Raw genomic sequence first — 16260 nt, forward strand, 5'->3', positions numbered from 1 at the left:
TTTATCCATGCCAGTGTTGCGCTACTACGACGTCACAAAGCCTGTCACAGTCCAGAGCGACTCCATCCAAAGGGGACTTGGATGCTGCCTTATGCAGGAAGGCCAGCCCATTGCGTTTGCCTCAAGAGCGCTCACCCCCACCGAACAGAAATATGCACAATTTGAGAAAGAGTGCCTCAGCATAATCTTCTCCTGCCAGCGATTCCATCACTACTTATATGGTCGAGAGCTGGTCACTGCTGAAACTGACCACAAACCACTCATTGCCATATTCAGTAAACCTCTCCTCAATGCGCCCAAGAGGCTTCAAAGCTCCTGACTCTGCAAAACTACAGCCTGAAGGTAATTTACAAGCCAGGACCAGAGATGTACATCAGCGACACACTGAGCAGGGCAACAGCACAATGTACAGGCAGGGGCACTGCCTATCAGCGGCAGGCCATCTGTTCGCTACAGCAGGAACAACAAGATGTTCAACAGATCAATCAGGCAGACTACTTAAAAGTCACAGATCACCGCCTAGCCCAGATCAGGCAACACACAGACAAGGACGAACACCTACAGTCACTGAAGTCCATGGCTCTCGCAGGTTGACCATACCTGAAAGAGGAGACACCTTTCACAGTGAGAGAATACTGGACCTTTCGAGATGAGATCAGCGTGCAAAATGGCGTCTTGTTCAGAGGTCAGAACGTCATTATTCCCAAATCACTACGTCCAGAGATGCTTACCCGCATACACTCCAGTCACGTTGGAGTTGACGCATGCTACCGCAAGGCTCGTGAAACATTATACTGGCCAAACATGCAAGCAGAAATTAAAGACTTTGTCAGCAGCTGTACCACATGCAACAAGTACGCTCATGAACAGCAAAAGGAAACCATGATGTCACATGAACTGCCCACAAGGGCCTGGCATATCGTCAGCATGGACTTATTCAGCCACAGACAAAAGGCGTTGATCACTACTCTGACTTTTGGGAAATTTGAACTGCTCCCTGACTTGTCTGCAGAATCGATCATAAAGCGCTGCAAGGCTCAGTTTGCAAGGCAAGGTCAGCCTGACAAAGTAATCACGGACAATGGCACACAATTCATTGCACAGTTCAAGCGTTTCGCCTCAGAATGGGAGTTTGACCACGTGACCTCCTTTCCATGACACCCAAAAGCAAATGGCAAGGCAGAATCAGCTGTCAAGCTTGCAAAAAAACTGTTAAGCAGGGCCTTGTGTGACAGCAACGACCCATGGAAAGCGATCTTACAGTGAAGGAACACACCCACCGAAAACATGGACAGCAGTCCAGCACAACGCCTTCTGTCCAGACGTCTGAAGACTACCATCCCCATAGCTAACAAGCTACTTGAGGCCTGCGGTTGGTGTCACGGACAAACTGCGTCACAGAAAGCAGCTCGCTAAGTGCTTCTACAACCGGACTGCTCGAGACCTACCAGAGCTGGAGGTGGGTGAAACAATAAGGATGAAACCGCTGCCGAGAGACCACACAGGACTTTGGAGGCTGGGCACATGCCTACAGAGAGTTGCACCACGTTCTTACCTGGTGGATGTTGGTGGCTCCCTCTATCGTCACAATCGGGTGGATCTGCGCGTAGCAGAGCAGACAAACCATACACTCACCTAGATGAGCTGGATCACAATCTAGGCCTAAGGGTAAGGGGCGCAGAATTGAGACATGAGCCAACTGAAGGTGAGGCTTCTACCCCACCAAGCTCTCCAGCTCGTGGCCCTAATCCTACCCCTGTCAGAGCCAATACTTACTCATGGGTGGGTAAGCAAGAGACTGTGTCCTCTGTTCATATAAAGAAACAAGGAAGATGACAACTGAAGTAAAAAGTAAAAAAAATGTCATGCCTTTTCAATTGTTATGGCTGTTAAGCACTTAATGTTATGCCGTTATGTTTGCACTTTCTATTGAAAAGGATCATGTTCCGGACTCCGTGTGTAGGGATTTGTACAATGCATGAACAAAGGCTACTAAACTTGACATTGGTGTCTGTCTTTATTTCTTTATCCAACATATCCTACTGAAACAGTAGCCTGCACGGTAGCTAGTTGGCTAATAATAATTTTTTGTTTTTACATTTTCAAAATGTAACAGTATTTACTTACTTCAATAGGTTATCCCAGCCATGTGGACGACTGAAAACAGGGCAGCAACGTTTTTGTCACCAGAGCGTTTTAGAGCATTACTATTTACCTGTGAATAAATTCATAAAATGGAAAATCGATTAAACTATTGACGAAATATTGATGCATAATTGAACTTGCAACTATTTTTTTTAAATTTTTTATTTTTTATTTATTTTTTATTAACAACAAATCAATACATAAAGCACATGAGGGAACACAAGCATACATAGATTACAAACAATGGACAATCGAGCTAGGGGGTACAATTTCACATTACAATTACACAAGGACCTTAAGGGACATGCATATACTTACAATTCTAACAGCTTTTTTGTTAGTAGAGCATTTAACCGTCTTAAAATACAGTTCAATTTCTTTTTGTAGGATACGAAAATGTGGTTTTCTGTTTGTAAATTTACATTTGTGTATATGAAATTTGGCCAAAAGAATAATGAAATTAATTACATAAAAATGATTCCGCTTATTTCTATTGTATGTAAAGAATCCAAACAGTACATCTCTCCACAATAGTGTAAAATCTTCATAAATGTGTTCAATTATAAACCTACTGATGTCTTGCCACAGTTTTCTTACATGCATACAATGCCAAAAAGATGCACAACTGTTTCTGGGTGGTCATTACAAAAGGAGCAATTTGAGTTGATGTTTTCCTTAAACTTCTTCATATAGTGGTTGGCAGGATAGTATTTATGAATAATTTTAAAGGAAACTTCCTTAATTTTGTTAACAAGTAGGTATGTTTGTGGCAACATCCAAACTTTTTTCCAACAGATATTATCAATAAATCCATTCCAGTAAGGCATGACATAAGGTATAGATACAACATCCTGCTGAAACAAGGATCGTATCGCTCTGTTGTTGAATGGACCAAAAGAGAAACAAATCTTTCCTACTGATGAGTCAACAGGGTCAATAGAAGGTAGGCTCTGAGGGTCAGGTCTTGACATGTTCCTGAATAACATAGCAACACCTGAGGGAATGGCATCTAAAACAATTGCAAAATCTTTAGGTGTTACAGGGACCTTGTAAAGTGATAAGAATTCTTTATAACTGAGTAAAAGACCCTCTGCATTTACCAGTTGGCTCACCAATAGGATATTATTTCTGAACCAATATTCTAAAAACAGAGAGGTATTTTTATACAATATATCCCGATTATTCCATATATAATATATGTGTGGAGAAAAATTGTGTTTATAAATTAAGGACCATGACAAGAAAACCTGCCGATGAAAAGCAGAAAGTTTCACTGGAACTTTGTCAATATTATAATTGCAAAACAACATGAAGTTAAGGCCACCAAAAGTAGAGAAGACATGATGAGGAATACAATTCCAGATAGAAGTGGGTCTTCTTAGGAATTGTTTTATCCAATTGATCTTGAAAGTATTATTTAAAGTAGTAAAATCCAGAAAATTCAGTCCACCATTCTCATAAGTGTTCATTACAACAGTTTTCCTAATGTAATGGGTACGGTTTCTCCAAAGAAAGTTGAAAAGCATCTGGTCTATCTCCTTGCTTATTTTACGGTCAAGATATAAAGATAGAGCACCATATGTTAGTCTAGAGATACCTTCAGCCTTGGTTATTAGGACTCTACCTTTTAAAGATAAGTCCCTCTGTAGCCATTGATTTAGTTTCTTCTGGGTTTTTTTAATAAGAGGGTTAAAATTTAGTAAGCCTCTAGACTTCTGATCCTTTGTAATGGTTATGCCTAAATATGTAAGTTCTTCTTTTACTGGAATACCATAATATGAAGGTGTCACACAATCTTTGACAGCCATGAGTTCACATTTCTTAATGTTAAGATATAGACCAGACGCTTTGGAAAAGGATTGTATCACATTGATCGATATGGGAATTTGGTTAGCATCTTTCAGAAAAAGTGTAGTATCGTCAGCCAGCTGGCTTATAATAATTTCTTTACCAGCTATGGAAATACCTTGTACAGGACTATTATTTAAAGAATTTGCAAGAAGTTGGGTGATTAATAAAAACAGGTACGGAGAGATAGGACAACCTTGCCTAATTCCTCTCTTTAACTCAAATCTAGGTGAGGTGCCATATTTCAATTTGATAGAGCTGTTACCATTTGCATAGAGAGTCTTAATAGCCTTACAGAAAAAATCCCCAAAGCCAAGTCTCTCAAGGGAGTGGAAGAGAAACTGATGCTCTACTGTGTCAAATGCTTTATAAAAATCTAAAAAATAATATGAAGCTATCCTCAGTTATTAGGTCTGAGTAGTCAAGTACGTCTAATACTAGTCTGACATTGTTAGAAAATGTCTGTTCCTCATGAAGCCAGACTGTGTTTCATCAATGATTGCATCCAAAACTTCTTTAATTCTTTTTGCAAGTAGTGAGGCTAATATCTTATAGTCATTATTAAGAAGACAAATTGGACGCCAGTTATCGATGAGCAGCACTTCTTTTTTAGGCTTAGGTATCAGTGTTATTAACCCCTGACTCATTGTAGGAGGGAGAACATTGTTTTTAATACTCTCTAAAAGACTTGGAATAGGAAGGAGCTACTTGTTCAGAAAATAATTTGTAAAATTCTGATGTAATTCCATCAACACCTGGTGATTTATTGTTCTTTAGATGTTTGATAGACTCTATAATCTCTTCAACTTTGATGGGTTCATCACACTGTTTAGATTCTATATCACTGATAGAGTGAACATTATTCAGTGAGTTAAAAAACATATCTGTGGATTCCTGACAGTACGTAGAGCTATACAATTTTCTGTAAAAATTGCTGCAGTATTTAGCGATGAATTTTTGGTCATCTGTAATAACACCATCAATGTTTAACTTATGGATAGTGTTATTTTTAGAGTGAAATTTCTCAAGTCTAAAGAAATAGGATGAATTCTGTTCTCCTCCTCAATCCATTTTTTCCTAGATCTAATAAAGGCTCCTTCTGCTTTTAATTTATATATATTATCCAGTTTATTTTGTAACTCAATTAGTTCCATCTTCTCCTCCCCCAAGAGGTCAGCTGGGGACCTCTGAGAAAGGGAAGTTATCTTAATGATCACCTTTTCCTCCTCAGCTCTTCTGGTCTTAGCAAGATTACTACCATATTTTCTAAGATATTTGGACACCTCAAATTTAAAGAGCTCCCAGTTCTTGCAATAAGATTTTTCTTCACAAGCCCTTTCCCAAAAGTGTGAGAGCAGATCTTTAACCTCAAATGTAACTATATCATGATTTAATAATGAGCTATTTAGCTTCCAGTAGGATGCTCTACCAAGGTTTGTATCAGGGGTAAATATTTTGATATCAATGTAAATAGCCTTATGGTCTGTGAGGGGAGTAGTACAAATATTTGTAGTAACACACTCACTATCAATACATTTGGATATACGCCAAAAATCTATTCTGGATTGTCTGGAGCCTGTTTTGTTACTCCAAGTGAATGATCTTTCGGCCGGAAACCTCTCCATATATCAGTAAGATCAAACTTTTCCATAAAAAGTATTAAACCCAAATTCTGATTGGTTGGCCTACCTGGGGGCCATCTATCAGTTGAATTATCTATTGTAACGTTATAGTCCCCTCCTATCAATAATAACGAATTGGGAAATTTAGATAACCAATGAAGTATATGTTTCTCTATAGATTCAAGCAATTCATCATTCTCATGTTTGGTGTTGTACCCGTAGAAGTTTACAGTAATGAGTGTAATGTCATTGTAACTGATCACAAGACAAATAAAGTGACCAAAGGGGTCACATTCCGAGTGTAGAATATTACCACCAAAGGTATTTTTCATTGTAGTGACACCAGCAGAGCGTTCAGATCCATGGGAAAGCCAAATATCGTTGCCCCACTGTGACCTCCAGAAGTTGGCATCAGCAGAAATTGAGTGAGACTCTTGAAAAAAGCAAAAATCTGTTCGAAATTGTTTAGCAAATAAAAATAAGGCCTTGCGCTTCACACTGTTTCGTAACCCCCCTAGCATTAAGAGATAATATAGACAAAGACAAAACAACAAAGATTATATAAAAGTATAAACTGTAGTAGGATGAGTCAAAGACGTAGGAGCAGTGAACGTAAACGATAAGGAACCGAGATCTGCACCATTTAAGTCAATTTAAAGTGAAAATAGCTTATTCCATAACATTTGAAATGCAACTCAACTGGAAATTATGTTCAAGACCAAACCAAGTGTTCTTGTAGTACGAGAGACTAAAAACCCTCTTTAGTGTAATCAGGAACTATTCTGAGAAATCATACAAATAATAATTTAAATAAAAGGGTACTACTACTTTAAGTACATATGAAAACTGATCATAAAATAATTGAATAACAAAATGTTTTACATATAAACGTTCCTAAGACCTTTTTGGAAATAAGTATTAATAACTAAATAGAACAATAACCGTGTAAAGTCAGAGCAGACCTGTATGCCATTTAAAACAGTATCTTAGTTACTGTATACATAAAACATAAATTCAGCTTTCAATCTTCTTCGTAAGTTTATAAACAAAATAGGACTTCTGGTCATACAAGAACAAACTAATGAATTGAAATACCTGAGTATTCCTTTAAAATAGTCACCTGATACTTGTTAGGTAAACAACATAAGGAAAATGAGAATACCATGGCTGAAACCATCAATCAACCTGTTCCTTCTGGTGAGATTTTAGGGAGGAATATGGATTTCTGAACCGTTGATGAAACCTCGTCCTCCGACGAAGTAAGCAGCCTTCCCCTCACTTCGTGCTATCTTGATCGTTGGCCACAACTTGTTCCTTCTTTCTATGTCTTCCGGGCTGAGATGCTCGGAGAAACGCATACCATGGCTCTGAAGGAAGGCGTTCTTCCTAGCAGCTTTCCAGACAGCATCCCTGTAGAATCTGGTAGTGAATAGGATGATGATACCCCTGGGTCTTGAATCGCTTTGCTGTTGCTTCTTGCCGAGGCGATGTACAACGTCGATGTTATCACCAACTTTGTTGTTCTCTGCAGGCAAAACCTCTTGGCAGATACGGATAGCCTCTCCTCGCACATCTTCATTCTCCACCTCTGGCAAGCCGTAGAGTCTCAGGTTCCATTTTCTTGTGTATTGTTCCAGATCAGTGAGACGTCTATGGTAGACATTGTTATTCTTTTCCACCCTTTCCACATTTTTTCAACTTTTGTCACTCTCGTTTTCACATCATTAATTTCACCACATGCAAACTCCACAGTCTTTTCAAGCCTTCAATAAACCATGGTGTTCGCGGCTACCATTTTCTCAATGGCGTCACACCTGGAGTTGATGAGTAAGGAGAGGGTAGCCACGATGTCAGAGTTCATGTTGGGTTTTTTGGAGGGTGGAGGTTTGCACGGAGTAACCGGTAAAGAGGGGAATTCGTCATCTTCAGCATTCGAAAGCATGATATTATCCATAGGCCAGGTGTAGTTATGGCAGTTGTCTATAAGCACGTTTCTCTCTTGTTGATTAGCAATAGAACGGCTAACTTTTTCCTTTCTTTTTTTGTCACGACTTTGCATGGACATGCTGAAATAAATTATCCAATTATCATTCCAGTCACAGGAAAGGTCTTATATCTTGAACAAATAAAAATAATAATGACTAAACTTTTTTTTAAACAATTTTCACAATCTTTCTGAAGTTTGGTACGGAGCTCGGTAAAAAAGCGTCTGTTCAAGCAGCCATCTTGGCCAATCGCCTGAACTTGCAACTATATGCTACCAGCACTTCCACAAGTGAGCCACCCTGACGCGGCAATTTACCGTGTGCTAGTGTACGTACACAAGCGATTACTTTTTACCATTCTTCTTTAACAAAACATCCCCCCTTTCCCCGCCATTTTTTATCTATTCAAGCTCACCCTATTCCTCCCTCTCTATTAGACATCCTCTGCCACTCTTTTTCTCTCCGTTCTTCCTCCGTATTCCAAGTATACATCACATTATGATAATACTGCACTTTTCCTAACATGCATCTTGTTCCTGCCCTCTCAAGGGACGCCATTTAACCGGCTGTCACAATCTCTTTTTAATAAAAAAATATATATATTTATTATAAATGTATTTTATTCATAATACAAAAATCAACTTACATTGCTACATCAAACATGTCTAGCAAACCAAACACAGGTATTAACAATGCTCAAACATACAAAAAATATAAAATACAAAAAAGAAACAATTTAAGTGCAATTATATTCACTCTGAAAATATCTTATGATTCATGAAGATGTTATTCTTTTTGTTATTCACTAGGGTTAGTGTTTTATTAAGATAATTAAATTCAATCAGAAAAATTGGTAATTTTGGTATAGAATTTTTGTTTGTGTATAAAGTATTTGGCAACAAGAATTTAAAAAATAACAATCATTTCAGTGGTTTTGTTATAATTGCAATAGTAACATATTATATATTTTATGTTAAAATTATAGGCAGTGTTCATAATGGTAAATAAGTACTTTGCAAGGTTTTCCCATAATTCTGACACAAATTTACATTCAAAGAACAAGTGAGACAGATTCTCACCTTCTTTTTCACAGAAAACGCAGATATCAATAGCCACAAATTTGGAAATCATAGAATTACATGGGTATATCTTATGCAAAATGTTGAAGTGCACTTCCTTAACTTTGTTTGGTATGCAGTATTTGTAAGGCTGTCACAATCTATGTTCAATCAGCACAACCCATCGTGATGTAGCGATCATCAGTGCATCCCACTTGTAAAGCAGCTGCTTCCTCCTGATGTTCTTCTTTATCAATAGCTACCGCGACTATTTTCTTTTTCAATCAAGCGCGTTCTTCCAACCACCATCCACTGTCTCATAAGGCACACAATGCTTGTTATAATGACTTTTTATCCAGTGCTTTTGGTGTTAATATATTTCTCATCATGTGAAAACTGTAAGTTATTATGTTGTAATGTAGCTACATTTCAAATAGTTATTTTGAATATGTTCAATTTCTATTATCTGATACTGTAATAATGAATATAGAAGAGGGCATAGTTTAGACATCATGAAAAGAAACATGACCATCAAAAACATCTTACATCAGAACATTGGAAGGAAGTGCATATAGCTGCAGTTATTTACAGATAAGTCATCAACTGTGTGTAACACTTGCTTATCAGAAACACCATAAGTGCAAGCATCCAAAGAGCAGCGAGAGCATCATTTTGTTCATGTATTATTCATTGCCATATCTGCTGAGCTCCTTCCACAGCAGGCGACTCGGATGTTATCAAACACAGCCATGTAGAGCAGTGGATGGATGCACATGTTCAGTGTAGCCAGTCCCTTGGACACCTGGTAGGCCTTGTACACCCAGTCGCAGACAGAGCCAAGTTCGTCAACCTTCTGGTAGAAATAGTAGCTCTGGAGGAGGTGATAAGGCACAAAGGAAATGGCATACAGCACAACCACTGCAAACACCATCAGGGCCACCTTCCGTTTCTCCAGGGAGGTTATATTCACATTCCTCCACACCACCCTTAACACTGCGCAGTATGATGCAAATGTGACCAGGAAGGGAATAAAACACCCAACCACAGACAGAAAGAATTTGTAAAACAAGTGAGTGTATGCAACTGCATCACTGTTGGTGCAATAGGAGTAGGATACACAACGGGTTTTGTTGATTCCCTCTGGACATGTGGAGGCAAACTTCAGCACAGGAGAGGAGATGGCTGTCACAAAGATCCAGATGACGACACTGGCAGCCTTGGCTTTGTCTGGGTTCACATGGTTCCGGCTGAAGAAGGGGTACACAATGGCCACATAGCGGTTCACACTGATACACATGATGAAGTAGATGCTAACATACAGGTTGCAGGTGAAGAGGAAGCGTTCTATCTTACAGACCGCCACCCCAAACAGCCAGTTCTTGTCCTGCATGTAGTAGACTATGAGCAGGGGCAGTGTGAGGACATAGAGCAGGTCACTGATGGCCAGGTTACAGGACAGCACCACACCAGTGTGCCAGTTGTTCCTCTCCCTGGTCGCCAAGAGTCTCAGGGCAAACAGGTTACCAACCAACGCCACGCAGAACTCAACACCGTACATTGAAGGCAATAACTGCACTTGGAACTTGTCACCATGACAAGAAGAGTTGTAATCCATCATGTTTGTGTATTGATTTCTGTAGGAGATTAGAAAATAGGAGGGGAAAAGGCTGTGCAAACAGGCTCCTAATAGTGGTATTTGTTCATCTCTGTGGAAGAAAAAGGATAAATATATTAATTATATTCTGAAGTGGAGAACCATTCTTTTATGCAGTTCATCCTGATCCCCTAAGGGGAACTTTGCACTGTGCCAGCCAATACATCAGTCATAACAGTTCATAACGTCAATCAGTATCATTCTGTCGCAATACATGTAATAAATTGCTAGTATTAGTAGTGGTTTAAGATACCTTCAGAGCTGTTGTCTTATCAGAAATATACATCTGTGGTCAAAAATAAATAAAAACACACTGCAGTTCTCCATACTGATGTTGTGCAATGGATAGCAAATAATAATGTAAAATACCATGGACCAAGGTTGTGTAAATCTTAAACCAACAGAATGTCTGTCCAAAACACCCCATGGAGCCTAAAACAAGTTCCATATAGTTTCTCTCTAAGAAAAGCCACAAGACCGTTTCTGATGTTACTTCTCCAGGCTATTCAACAGACACAAACACCAGAAGTATGCACCAGTATTCAAAAACAGGTGGTCAATTATAAACGGTTCACATTTACTCCATTTCTGACCTTACACTTTACATATATTTAAATGTATAATGGCAATGACCTCAGAATAAAGCCAGATAGTACTTACTCATTGACAGACAGATAAGGCTACATTTCCTGGGGTAGACGTTTACACAGAGACCAGTAGAACTTCCCATGATAGGTTAGTTACATGTACAAAGATTTAAAGCAGTCACTTCCCTTTCTGACCTTTCATCCAACCAAATCAACCCATTTGTAGGCATTTTCAAGTGTGACCAACACTGCCTGCCCCTTGTTCTATTTGTAGCACAGTACCAAATGAAAAGGTGACCATTCTATGGAACTCCATTTGGACAGCTTATTTTACCTCAGAAGAACAGAAGTTGAGTTAACGTCTGTCATCAGTACCTGAGAATTGGGCGGAGTCCAAACAAACTTTATGCAAATGTAGATCATCAGTGACAGAAATCTATGACTCATAGAATCGATGTAACATATGAATTACGAGTGAGTGTAATCAATGTGTAATAACACCGTAAAAAAATAATGAACGTGTTAAATTATGTGATGTGGAGTCATATTCAGGTCGATTGGTCAAGAAGCTTTTTTGACACAAGTCAAATAGTGTTATTTTACGTGTATCTTTTTGACACGCAAAGACCCAAACAGCGTTCCATACTCAAGTCTCGTGTGCATCAGCCTCGGCTCCAGTTTATGGTCACGCTTTGAAGTGAAAGCTTGTGGCAGAGGCTACATGAGTCAACCCCAAGATAAAAAGGCTACACACAACTGAGCTGTACCTTGTATTCAGCTATTTATTTGCCAATGCTTAAAATATTTTTTATAAACATGTTCACAAGGCACAAAATTCATCATTGCATTTTCATCCAGTCCTCCAGCTGACTTGTGGCGATACCAATGTCCTTTCATGAAGGAATAAATTCCTCTGTTCATGTTGATCAGAAACTGCAGTGACCACAAGCGTGAGTCCATACTGCCACCTGATGTTTTACCAGGGTAGAGCGCTCAGCGCGCATCAATCCAGGGTTATGAAGCTCAGCTCTTCCCCTTCCTCTGTTTGAAGCCCTCCTTCACCCCTCTAGGACCCTTCTTGAAACCACCAGGATGAGGTTTGCCCTTAAACTTAGAACCCCTATCACCCCCAAATGTACTGCCCCCCCCCAAACTTCCCTCCAAATCTTTTATCCCTGTCGCCAAATGTCTTTCCTCCAAACATTTTGCCCCCTGGTGACATCTTTCCAAATGATTTGCCCCCATCCCCAAATCTCTTTCCCTCTTTCCTGTCCACGTCACCCCCCCATTCGGTCTCTGGGTTTCCCTCTCGGACCAGACCTATGAGGTGACTTGGAACCATATTTGTTTTTCCTGTCGTCGCCAGAGAACGGTTTCCTCTTCTTGAAGGGTCCTCCTGAGGGCCTTTCAGGTCTTTGCCTCCTCTTGGCTGCAGGGAACATATCTAGATGGGAGGGAGAAAAATAAATATAGAAGGTGATTTTGTCTGCCAAAGTAGCACAAAAATATAGTACAACAAAACACAAACTATAGAGACTTGGTTCAGTACTGAAAGAGTACATACCTTCATCTGGCTCCTCTCCTACAGCCTGTCTGTAGTACTCTGCCTCGTCGTCAGATTCAACAACCTTCAGGGTCACTTCAGGGTCATGCTCTTCCTCCTCCTGGCGCTTCCTCTTGATGCCTGCCATGCTTCTTTTCCTGACATTACAGAAACAAACATCACTGTTCCACTCCAACTCAGGTGGAATGAATAGCAGTTCCAATGTGCTATAACACTCACTTGTTCTTCCTCCCGTAATGCTTTCTTTAGGGAAACATCCGGCTCTTGTTTTTTCTTCCTGCTTTTCTTTCATCTGCGCCTCTTTTCGGATCAGGATCTCCTGAAGCTCTTCCTCAGTCTTGGAGACTTCAGAAAAGACATTCAGAGTGCCTGTATCAGCATTTCACCATGACCAATCAACAGAAACACCCATTCTCAGTGGATATGTTAGTAAGCGTTTACTTTTGTTGTTGTTGAAATATCACAGGTAATCATAGATATATTTTCATCATGTACATCCCATGGACAGCTAAATAAACAGGAAACTGACAGGTGTACTTACTGACTGCATGGTAGAGAATGTTCCCCTCTTCCATTCCCTCCTCGATCTTCACCAGCTGCATGGTGATGCGTGAGCCTATCTGAAGAGAAAACAAACTGATGCTGTAAAACCCTACCAGAAACGGCTGACAATGTCACATCAGTAGGATCAACCGCTGAAGGCACCATGGTGATAAATGTCAGGATGTGTCAGTAAGCGTTTACTTTTGTGAAATATCACAGGTAATCATAGATATATTTTCATCATGTACATCCCATGGACAGAAAATGACAAGACAAACTGATGCTATAAACCTATCATTTATAGTCACTGCCAACACAGGAGTAGACAATTCTATAGAAACACTGGTTACAATGTAATATCAGTAAGATCAGCCACTAAGTCACCATGGTAATCACCTCAGTCAGTCTCACAGCGCTCTGTTGAGACGCCATGTTACCACGCCCGGAGTAGATCTGTGGCAGTTCCGTTATGTTGTGATCTCCATCTTGCTCTGCTTCACTTTCTGAAAGATTAGCCCCTCTGAAAGAAAGTTAGCAGGGTAAGAGAACACATAACAGCTGGCCAAATCAGAATGACTTTGTAGGTAGATCACTTCACAGCCAGCATAGACAAGGTAGTATCACCCAAATAACATTGTGAAACAGCTCAAATTCATCAAAGCAATAGTGACAACCCAAACACATGCAGATAGACCAGATAGATCAAGTACAGCAGGAGATACTCTGCAGTCTGATAGGACTGACAGACAGGGCTCTTACTTCATCAGCAGCTCACTGATGTCCTCAAACTTGCTCATGTTGGGGAACTTTTCCTGCATCAGCTTCTTCACTCCTCTACTCATGCCCACAGGGACTACTTTCAGGCTGCTGCAGAGGGGGACAGGGAGAAGGACAAGGATGAGTGTGGACTGAACCATTTAGTAATCTACTGGGGGGGATTCTGCATGATGGGTGCATCAGTGCATTTACTTTGAATATACATCACTAAACAGTCAAATCACAATCTGTCATCCTCTGAGCCCAAGCAGTCTTCCTATAGAGTAACCAAGCCACACTTGAATTAAAACGAGTGCACAAAACATCTTGTATACGTACTAATGGCGAAATTCAATTTCTTGAGACACTGGATCGTAGTTCAGCAAAGTACATCTCTTTATGGCGTTGAGGGCTACCTACAAGAAGCAAACCTGTTAAAATGCATACTAACCAAATTCTCATCAATATAATAAGAGGATAAAAAGATTGTGGGATATCAGAAAGCGTTTACTTTTGAGTGATCGTCACAGATAATCAGAAGACTGTACTATCATCATATTTCACAAATCCCCAATAAAGCAAAAATCCAGGTACTGGTGCCTTTGACATACCTTGTGCACATTGATGGAAGGGAACATGTTTTGGAACATGGTGGCCATAAGTTTGACATGCATGCCCTCTGAGCCAAAGTTATTGAGGACCAGCAGTGGATGATGTGTGAACTGCTGTTCATGCATTCTGTGCCTCTTCAGTGACGAGACCACATCTTTAATAAGGGAGTACCTAAAACGATTAAAAACATATTCAGGAAAAGCAATTGCTTGTTTCAGGAAAAGCAATTGCTTGTTTCTAGTATTGGGGCTCATCAGTGCGTTTACTCTGAACATATATCACCGAACAGTCACGTCAAAATCTGTCATCCTTTGAGCCCATCTCTTCCAGTAAGTCATATGGGTTTGTGTACTCACTTTGGTCACCCGGAAATGGAGCATAGGGCCTTTAAGCAGCCGAGCAAGCCTCTGGAAAGAGAAAGAAATTACTCAATACACTTGCTAATTTGCCATTAGGATCTAGTAAACAGCCCAACTGTAGATATTGATGCATCAGTGATAAAACATCTTAATCATGAATTCAGATATTCTCATAACTCATCATCTGCACCAGCAATTGGAATAACTAAGGAGGTGGCTAACACAGCATATACTTCATTGATCAATAGCGATAAATCATAAAGCTATTCCCTTTGCCTGCCTTTGAAAAGGCCAAGGGTTTACAGCAGCTGCAGTGTCTACTGTTAAAGCCCCTCGTGGTACAGTAAAGCAACAGGTGTTGCAAAATGTTGTCTGTTGCAAAATAAATTGTTTACGCCAAACAAAACCCATTAAGGGTAAAAAATATATATAACAAAACATACTTTTTGACAAATAAAATACGAGTTTCTACTTTACAAAATCAAGTATGTTACTCCCTGTTTAATTTGCTTCAGTTTGGTTCTTAAACAGTAAATGGTTCTTAAACAGTAAAACGGTTTCAATAATGAATACACACCTGGTGTTTGCAGACTTATTTACCATGTTGACACTGCTGGGCGTCTTGGTGAAGATCATGAAGTGTGTCACTCCCAGTGGCCCTGCTACAGCCACAAAGTCCTTCAGCACATTCTTCTTCCTCACCTGTCAATCACAAGCAGGCAAGACCTCAAAATGCAATCCATTATGAGCCAAGACACGCTTCCATGTATAAACTCAGAACAGTGGTTGAAAGTTTTATAAAAATTAACACATATATTAAGTAACAAATGTGGCATGCAGTAACGTCACTTGATTCAAATCAGTTATAAATACCAGCTTTGAGTTTCATGACATGAACAAACGGACCTTAAGGGATTCTGCAGTGAAGGGCTCCACGACGCGCCGCATGTTCTCCACTAGCTGACCGACATTCTTGCCGACTTGGCCACGGTGAAACACTTGAGGGACCGCACCGAACACCTCTTCCGCCACATGGTTCGCACTCAAACGTGACTTCCTCTGGTTTTTGGTCTGATATTGAATTAACACGTTCGTTTAAATGGCCACGATACTTCGCTATGTTACAAGCTAACGCCGTTGTGGATGTAATCAGTTACAAATATTTTAATCATTGTTCAGATATTCTCATAAAAACATCATTTTCATCCACCTAACTACACATGCAGATGAGACAATATTAAATATAGTTACCAGTAACTTTATTCAGTTTACAATAATCGTGTCAATAACTAGATAGCTAACGTTATTTAGAAAACTTTAGCTAGCTAACGTTAGCCAACATCTACTTAACCGCTTACCTTTGACTTTCCCATAATGGCAGTTTAACAAATCAATATAATAGAGTCAATAATATAAAACGTCGCTAATGAACCTAACTATCTAAATGTAAAAAGCGAGCAAGCTCCGTTATGCCTCTCTGAGTCCTCCATTTCAATCAGATACTGCTCTCCAACCACGTGGATCTCA

General features: G+C 39.8%; 1 protein-coding gene across 1 annotated transcript; it reads right to left on the reverse strand.

Annotated features, from left to right (window-relative positions):
- Window positions 1-8202: 8202 nt before the first annotated feature.
- On the reverse strand, window positions 8203-16260 carry LOC115110894 (suppressor of SWI4 1 homolog). Its single transcript, XM_065010928.1, has 12 exons — window positions 16092-16260; window positions 15640-15804; window positions 15334-15435; window positions 14732-14781; window positions 14374-14545; window positions 14102-14178; window positions 13766-13873; window positions 13403-13526; window positions 13005-13083; window positions 12464-12808; window positions 12220-12343; window positions 8203-10376 (listed from the first exon to the last, which is right to left on the reverse strand). The coding sequence occupies exons 1-12, from the start codon at window positions 16104-16106 to the stop codon at window positions 9335-9337; spliced, it is 2403 nt and encodes an 800-aa protein (XP_064867000.1). The 5' UTR covers window positions 16107-16260; the 3' UTR covers window positions 8203-9334.

Source organism: Oncorhynchus nerka, linkage group LG26 (assembly GCF_034236695.1).
Source record: "Oncorhynchus nerka isolate Pitt River linkage group LG26, Oner_Uvic_2.0, whole genome shotgun sequence".
NCBI lineage: Eukaryota > Metazoa > Chordata > Actinopteri > Salmoniformes > Salmonidae > Oncorhynchus > Oncorhynchus nerka.

Excerpts from the sequence above, each read along its gene's own strand:
- LOC115110894 (XM_065010928.1), bottom strand. Across the intron at positions 13,874-14,101 it reads GAAATTGAATTTCGCCATTA|CAGCCTGAAAGTAGTCCCTG; the intron begins GTACGTATACAA and ends CCCCCTCTGCAG. Across the intron at positions 12,344-12,463 it reads AGGAGAGGAGCCAGATGAAG|ATATGTTCCCTGCAGCCAAG; the intron begins GTATGTACTCTT and ends CCTCCCATCTAG.